Source organism: Semicossyphus pulcher, unplaced genomic scaffold (genome assembly GCF_022749685.1).
Source record: "Semicossyphus pulcher isolate SPU_LCO1_2020_fin unplaced genomic scaffold, fSemPul1.0.p SCAF_2, whole genome shotgun sequence".
NCBI classification, from domain to species: domain Eukaryota; kingdom Metazoa; phylum Chordata; class Actinopteri; order Labriformes; family Labridae; genus Semicossyphus; species Semicossyphus pulcher.
The window spans coordinates 12,366,297-12,373,411 of record NW_027211693.1 but is presented as its reverse complement, the minus strand read 5'-3'; the positions used below and the strand labels follow the sequence as shown (position 1 = coordinate 12,373,411).

Sequence of the window (7,115 nt, the reverse complement as noted above, 5' to 3'; positions counted from 1 at the left end):
TTTTCTTTCTGCTTTAGAGAAACGGTCAACAATAGTCAGAATAATTGTGTTACCATAGATGGTGGTAACCCAGTAACGAAGTCCACTGCGATGTGTGACCAGGGACGATGAGGTATGGGCAAGGGAAGGAGGGGACCAGCTGGAGCTCGGTTGGAGGACTTACTACGGGCACAAACGGAGCAGGCGGCAACAAACTCCCTGGTGTCGGCAGTCATAGATGGCCACCAGAAGCGCTGTTGCAGCAGGGAGAGTGTGTGATGATAACCAGGATGGAGGGCCAACTTAGAAGAGTGCCCCCACTGGAGCACTGGGGACCTCAGAGGAGGGGGAACGAAGAGACGATCTGAAGGACAGCTCGTATACAGGTATAGGATGAACTTGGTTGGCCTCCTGAACCACACGCTCGATCTCCCAACTGGCCGCCCCGACCACACAAGTGGACGGCAGGATGGTTTCCTCAGGGATGTCTTCCACTGGGGGAGCAAACTGGTGAGAGAGAGCACCAGGTTTGATGGTCCGGGACCCAGGTCGGTGAAGTTGAATCTTCCAAGAAACAAAGCCCACCGAGCCTGGCGAGAGTTGAGTCTGCGTGCAGAACGAAGATAAGACAGTTTTTTATGGTCAGTCCAAACAAGGCACCACAGCAAGGAGCTCTCGATTCCCCACATTATAGTTTCTTTCGGCTGGAGTGAGCCGTCGGGAGAAGGCGGCGCAGGGGTGGAGCTTCTGGTCCACAGGGGAACGTTGTGACAGGATGGCCCCAAAACCTGAGTCAGAGGCGTCAACTTCCACTACAAACTGTAAGTCAGGATCTGGGTGAACTAACACAGGTGCACAAGAGAACATGGTCTTAAGTCTATCAAAAACAGTCTGAGCTTCAGATGACCACTCAAAAGAACGTTTTACACAAGTCAGTTTAGTTAAGGGGCTCACCAGCCGGCTGTAGATCTTAATAAACCTTCTGTAAAAATTGGCGAACCCCAGAAACCTCTGGAGCTGTTTACGGGACTCAGGTGTCGGCCAGTCGAGCACAGCCTTAATCTTGGCCGGATCTGGCTTCAGCTGGCCCTTCTCAATAACAAACCCCAAGAAGGAGATAGTGGACACATGCAACTCACATTTCTCTGCTTTAGCAAACAGTTTGTTTTCGAGCAACCTTTGCAAGACCGCTCGTACATGGACAATGTGTTCATCAACATCTTTAGAAAAAATCAGAATGTCATCTAAACAGACAAAAACAAATCTGTTCAACATGTCTCTGAGAACGTCATTGATTAAGGCCTGAAACACAGCCGGAGCATTGGTGAGACCAAAAGGCATTACCTGGTACTCAAAGTGACCCAGGTGAGTGTTGAAAGCAGTCTTCCATTCGTCCCCCTCCCGTCCCCTCCTATTCTTACCAAGTGGTAAGCGTTGCGAAGGTCCAGTTTAGTGAAGATTCCTGCGTCGTGGAGGGGGGTGAAGGCAGAGTCGATAAGAGGCAGAGGATATTTGTTTTAAACAGTTATATCATTCAGACATCTGTTATCGATGCAGGGACGAAGAGTCTTGTCCTTCTTTTCAGAAAAGAAAAATCCTGCACCGACAGGGGATGATGATGGGCGGATGAGACCTGCAGCTAATGAGTCCTTGATGTAGGTCTCCATAGCATCTTTCTCAGGTCTGGACAGGTTATACAGTTTCTTGGAAGGCAGGGGGGCACCAGAAAGCAAGTCAATAGCACAGTCATATGGTCTATGTGGGGGCAAACACAAAGCTCTATCCTTGCTGAACACTTGCTTAAGGTCATGATAGGCACTGGGGACAGCTGAGAGGTCCATGTCTTCAGGTGAAGACTGGGAGATAGAAATACTAACTGGAATAGCTGACTTCAGGCAGTTTTGGTAACAGGAGCTGCTCCAAGAAGTAACGGAAGTAGTAGACCAGTCTATATGAGGGTTATGTAGCTTAAGCCAGGGAAGACCTAAAACTATGGGCGTGGTAGGTGAGGGAATAACGTACAATTCAACTGTCTCAGTGTGGTTACCAGAAAGAGTGACAGAAATGGGGGCAGTACGATTAGTCACATAAGGCCAACACATTCTTAGGTTCAGGTAAAATAACCAAAGGTATGTTAGCCTGCTGAACCAAACCTGAGTCAACGAAGTTGTCATCAGCCCCAGAGTCAACTAAAACATGTACAGGGAGAGTGTCCAGTGCAAAGTACCTCTCAGCTGGATGCGTTTGGAGGAGATTAAGGATGAGTTGGCAGCCAGGGATGAAACTTCCTCGTTAGAGGAGCTAATAGGTTTAGCCACAAGACTAGACAATAGGCTAAGGGAGAGACGCAGGGAGAGAACAGAGAGGCAGAGGGCCACCAGCACCACATCTACTCCTCACCATCGCCTGCCGTCCGCCCAGCCTTCATCTCCTCAGAAAGTCCCTTTAAAAAAGCTCCCTGAAGCGCGGACTCATTCCAACCACTTTCTGCTGCTAGAACACCAAAATCTAAAGCATATTGAGAAACAGAATTTCTTCCCTGGGAGAGTGACAAGAGCTGACTAACTGCCTCTTTCCCTTTAACGGCATGATCAAAAACCTTGCGCATTTCAGCAGTAAAAGCATGAAAGTCTGCACACAAAGTGTGGTTATTAAGGGAGATGGCTAATGACCAGGAAGCTGCCTTGTCAGAACATAAACTCATGATGAAAGCAATGCGGGACTGATCTGTATAATAAGTATCAGGTTGATGATTGAAAACAAGATTACACTGATGTAAAAATTGTTATTTTGCAGAGCGAGGCGTCAACGTGGTCCTGAAAGGTCAGGCCAGAGAATGCATCTGATTGGTTATCGCTGACGTTCAAAGTGCATTTCCTGCCACACTAGTTCTTGTCCTCATTAAGTGTAAAACCATTCATGCTCTTACTGAAATATTTAACAGAGAAGGGCTTTTATTTTACCCATTAATCAGTGGTGTAGTGATCCTTGGAGAAGTGGGTATACTCTTAATTCATGCCCTGTTTTTGAGCAGCCCATTCAGCAAAGGATAGACGCCCTGTTTTATAAACAGTGACATGTAAGACTACTCTATTTAGTTTACCCAAAAATGGGCCAGTAGTATTTGCACATTGTCACATACTTTCTGCTGCTTGACCTCAGGGAATAAGGATTATGAAATTATGAAATTACTGACCCAATACTGCCCCACAGACTAGTGAGAGATGTCTACAGAAAAACAACAAACATGATTGACTGACAGGCTATAGCCTAAATGTAACAAGGTAAACAATGACCACAAGCTATTCAAATGTGGAAAGTCACCCCAGTAATCTTGATTTTTAAGCTTCAGCAATAAAAAAGCACCCACGCACCGTAGTTGACGTCTTCATCAGCCGTTGTACTGACATCTTTAGCTGTAGGTGAAGAGGCAGCATGGGCATCCTGTGCAACAGGGGTGGGGGACGGACCGAGCGCGCTCCCAGAGTCTGGGCTAACGGAGCTGCTAGCATTGCTAAGATTAGCTGAGCTGCTGGCTGGTGTAGATTCGCAAGGACATTTGCAATTGAGAAAGGACATTTTTGTTTGAATAGCTCGCTTCATCTTACCTGGCTGTTCATAAACGTTACATAGCGTATTCTAACGGCGAATAGTTTAAAAGTGAACTAACAAAATTACCGTTAGGCAATAATTCTTTTCCCAGGTATCACCCGCCCTACTCTGCCTCTGATTGGCTCATCAGTCCTGCATAATGAGTACTGGCCAATGAGAGGCAGCTTAGGGTGGGTCATGCATGCCACCATCCTATGAAAGATAATTGGGCAATTTGGCTTGCATACATGAATGTTGCAAGGGGATAAGAGGGTATATGCAATGCTGACTGATGAATAAGTGGGTATACGCCTTATACCCGTGTATACCCTGCACTACACCACTGCCTTTAATGCCATTATATCTGACTGCTGTTCTGCAGTGACAGACATCACATCTTAAAGACTTTACAGCCATGCTAGCAGCTCTGTGAGACTGCACTTACACAGCGGTGCATTGAGCTAATCCATATTGTTCCCATTATGTCAGAAAAAATGGAACGTTATCAGAGTTCTTTATTGTAATGCAGACTTTATACGAGAAACTCAGTCCATCACTTCTGATTTCTTTTTAAAGGACAGTACAAAATATCATTGCTAAATAATTAAATTGATGCGATTATGAAATTAAGAATCTGAAAATGGTGCAGCTTGATTGAATTACAACCACAGATCTTTTTCAAAATAAAAGTCTGCCTTTTGAGGAAGGAAGCAACACAAATCCACAAACATCACAGTCTTTTATTAAAACAATTTTTGCCTTGCATTGACACAAAAATGTGAATATTTTCAAATCATAATGAAAAAACTCCCCTTTTTAATAGTCTAAAATAATAATAAGAAAAATAATAGCATAGAAAAAATCCAAAACTGACAGCAAACAGATTAGCAAAAATATAATGTCAAAGATACACAAACATTTTTAAGGTTATCCAAATGAAATGTTATCGTTATGCTGTGGTCACATGGTTGTTAAGTAGTATTTTTACACAGGCTTCCAAAAATGTATATTAAATATATATGATTGCTTTAATGAGAAAATCCTTGCATTGTTTGGATTGTTAGTCTACACAAAAGCCCTCACATCGCTGTAGATAGTCTCTCCCTCTGCTGCTGTTACGTTCCTCTTCTTCTTCGTTCTCTCTGCTTTGCCAGTTCTCTTTGAAAAGGCTGGTGCAGAATAAACCAATGAGTCCTCATTTCTCTGAGGAAAGACACAAAATGTTATGAGAGGGAAGATGTTATTCTGATATTCCAAAATCTCTTTTCATTTCATCTTTTCTTTAAAGATCTTACCTGCTGACTTGGCTGCTCGGCTCTGGCTGTTGCAGCATTTGTGGGCAGAGCAGCTGTGTTAAAACAATCAAACCAAAGATGGAGAACGTTAATCTACACTAAGAGGCACAAAGTTCATATTTTGCTAAATACTGTTTGATAGATTTATGGATGACAAATTTTAATCACCGTTACAAGATTTTGTCTTGATGGTATAAATCAGGAAGGCGATGACAATCACACTTAAAGACAAAGCAGCTGATAACAGAAATATAACTGTTTTGATCTTCTCCAAATGCTGCATGTCATCTGCTGACAAATCTAGAAAACACTGAGAGTTAGCAAGTTTTTGAAAAAGTTTTGTGTCGCATCAATCCAATGGATTTAACCAGATTCTAAATTAATTATAATCAATGATTTGTATGAAATTCTAACTTACCTTCAATGTTAAGCTTAGTTCCTTTTCCAAACAGTATCTCTCCACATGTGGCCACAGCACAGTAATAAGTCCCGGCATCAGAGGAGCTGACGGTCTTAGAGAAGCTGTAGACACATTTCTGTGGAGAGCGAGCCTCAGGACTGTTCTCACATTCATCTGTTCTGTTTCCAAGAGTGTAAATGACACTGGGATGAGATTCATCTGATCCGGATCTGAACCAGAACACGCTGTGTTTTCCTGGACATGTTTTGTAGTCAGAGTCAGAGAGGAGTGAACACTGCAGAGTCACTGAGTCTCCTGGACGGACTGGATCAGAGGATAAGTCTTGAATGACGGCAGTGATGTCAGGTGCACGTCCTGAGAAATTCAAACCAGAAAATAAACATGCTTCACTAGTTACAATTATAAACGCTTTCCTATTAACAATGTACATTTTATAGAATATTAAAGTTTACCTGGTGTATTTTATTTACCTGTAACTGTCAGAAATGTTCCTTTCAAAAGGGTCATTTTAAGTGTTCTTTGTTTAACACAAAAGTAAAGTCCAGAATCACTGAGCTGTGTTTGATTGATAATCAGGACAAATGTTCCAGGCTCTTGTTTTGCTGTGATGCCAGGAGTTTCAATAACACCGTCGTATTCAAAGGGATATGTTCCTCCCAAAACTTCAGGCAAGGCTCCAGAAACTAGCCTGATCCAAAATAAGTGTGTTTTAAGCCAAGAGTTGTCGCGGGGACACGTCAGCTTCACATCACCTCCAGCACCAACAGTCTTTGTCTCAAAGGTCTGATCGTCTGTGCATCCTGAAGACAATAAAGAAATACATGTTGGTTATTAACAACCAGGAAATAAAATGTATGCCCTGTGCTGAACTTAAAATACATCTTGAACACATTTGAAAGTTTTACATATACTTACGACTCAGTCTGAGCATCAGAAGTAAAACAAAGACAGTCAGCATTTTGTTGTAAGTCCACTTCAGACAGCACTAACATTAGCATGTACGAGAAGATGACTGTCCTAGATATAATCATATCGAGTGGGAGGGAACAACTGCAGAGCATTTTGATTGGCCACTTGTTATGATGGTATTACACTGTATTACCACAGTGGAAAAAAATCATTCAAGCCCGAGCACATGAAACAATACAAGCAGCAAGCTTGTTTCATGTTTCGTGGTGAAGAGGAAACAGAGTTTAACTACAGTAATGAAAGACAAATTATTCTTCTGTATTTTCCATAGACTGTATTAAAGAAGAGTACATAGAGTTAACTCACTAACAGGTATCTGAACTCTCCCTTTGAAACATCAAGTTTGAGATTTTCGCTGATGCAATGTTGTCTTTTTGTAACCAGAAGCAAATATATTTGGCCGACATGTGGATACACATTAGCCTCTTTCACAGGTGCACGGCACTCATGAAAATGTTGCGACATTACCCAGTTGGCCTGCATGTGAGAACAGAAATCTCTCAAACTGTTCACCTGGACTTTAAGCTGACTTTTTCCTGCAGTCCAGCCACCGATTAGCGAGAACATTATGACCACTAACCGGTGAAGTGAATAACATTGATCATCTCATTACAATGGCACCTGTCTGTGGGTGGCACATGTTAAGCAGCAAGTGAAACTTTTGTCGTCAAAGTTGATGTATTGGAAGCAGGAAAAATGGGCAAGCGCAAGGATGTGAGCAACTTTGACAAGAGCCAAATTGTGATGATTAAATGACTGGGTCAGAGCATCTCAGATACTGAAGCTCTTGTGGGATGTTCCCGGTCTCGGTGGTCAGTAGCTACCTACCAAAAGTGGTCCAAGGATGGAAAAGCAACAAA

The 7,115-nt window shown here is 42.9% G+C and overlaps 1 protein-coding gene across 1 annotated transcript; it reads right to left on the bottom strand.

The window, feature by feature from the left end:
* Positions 1 to 282: 282 nt before the first annotated feature.
* LOC138598508 (uncharacterized) lies at positions 283 to 6,093 on the bottom strand (the record flags this gene model as incomplete). Its single annotated transcript, XM_069670303.1, has 6 exons — positions 283 to 585; positions 667 to 798; positions 934 to 1,068; positions 4,654 to 4,773; positions 5,306 to 5,640; positions 5,757 to 6,093. Coding segments are annotated over 6 exons (1,362 nt in total), but the record flags the coding sequence as incomplete, so codon positions are not given.
* Positions 6,094 to 7,115: the final 1,022 nt, after the last annotated feature.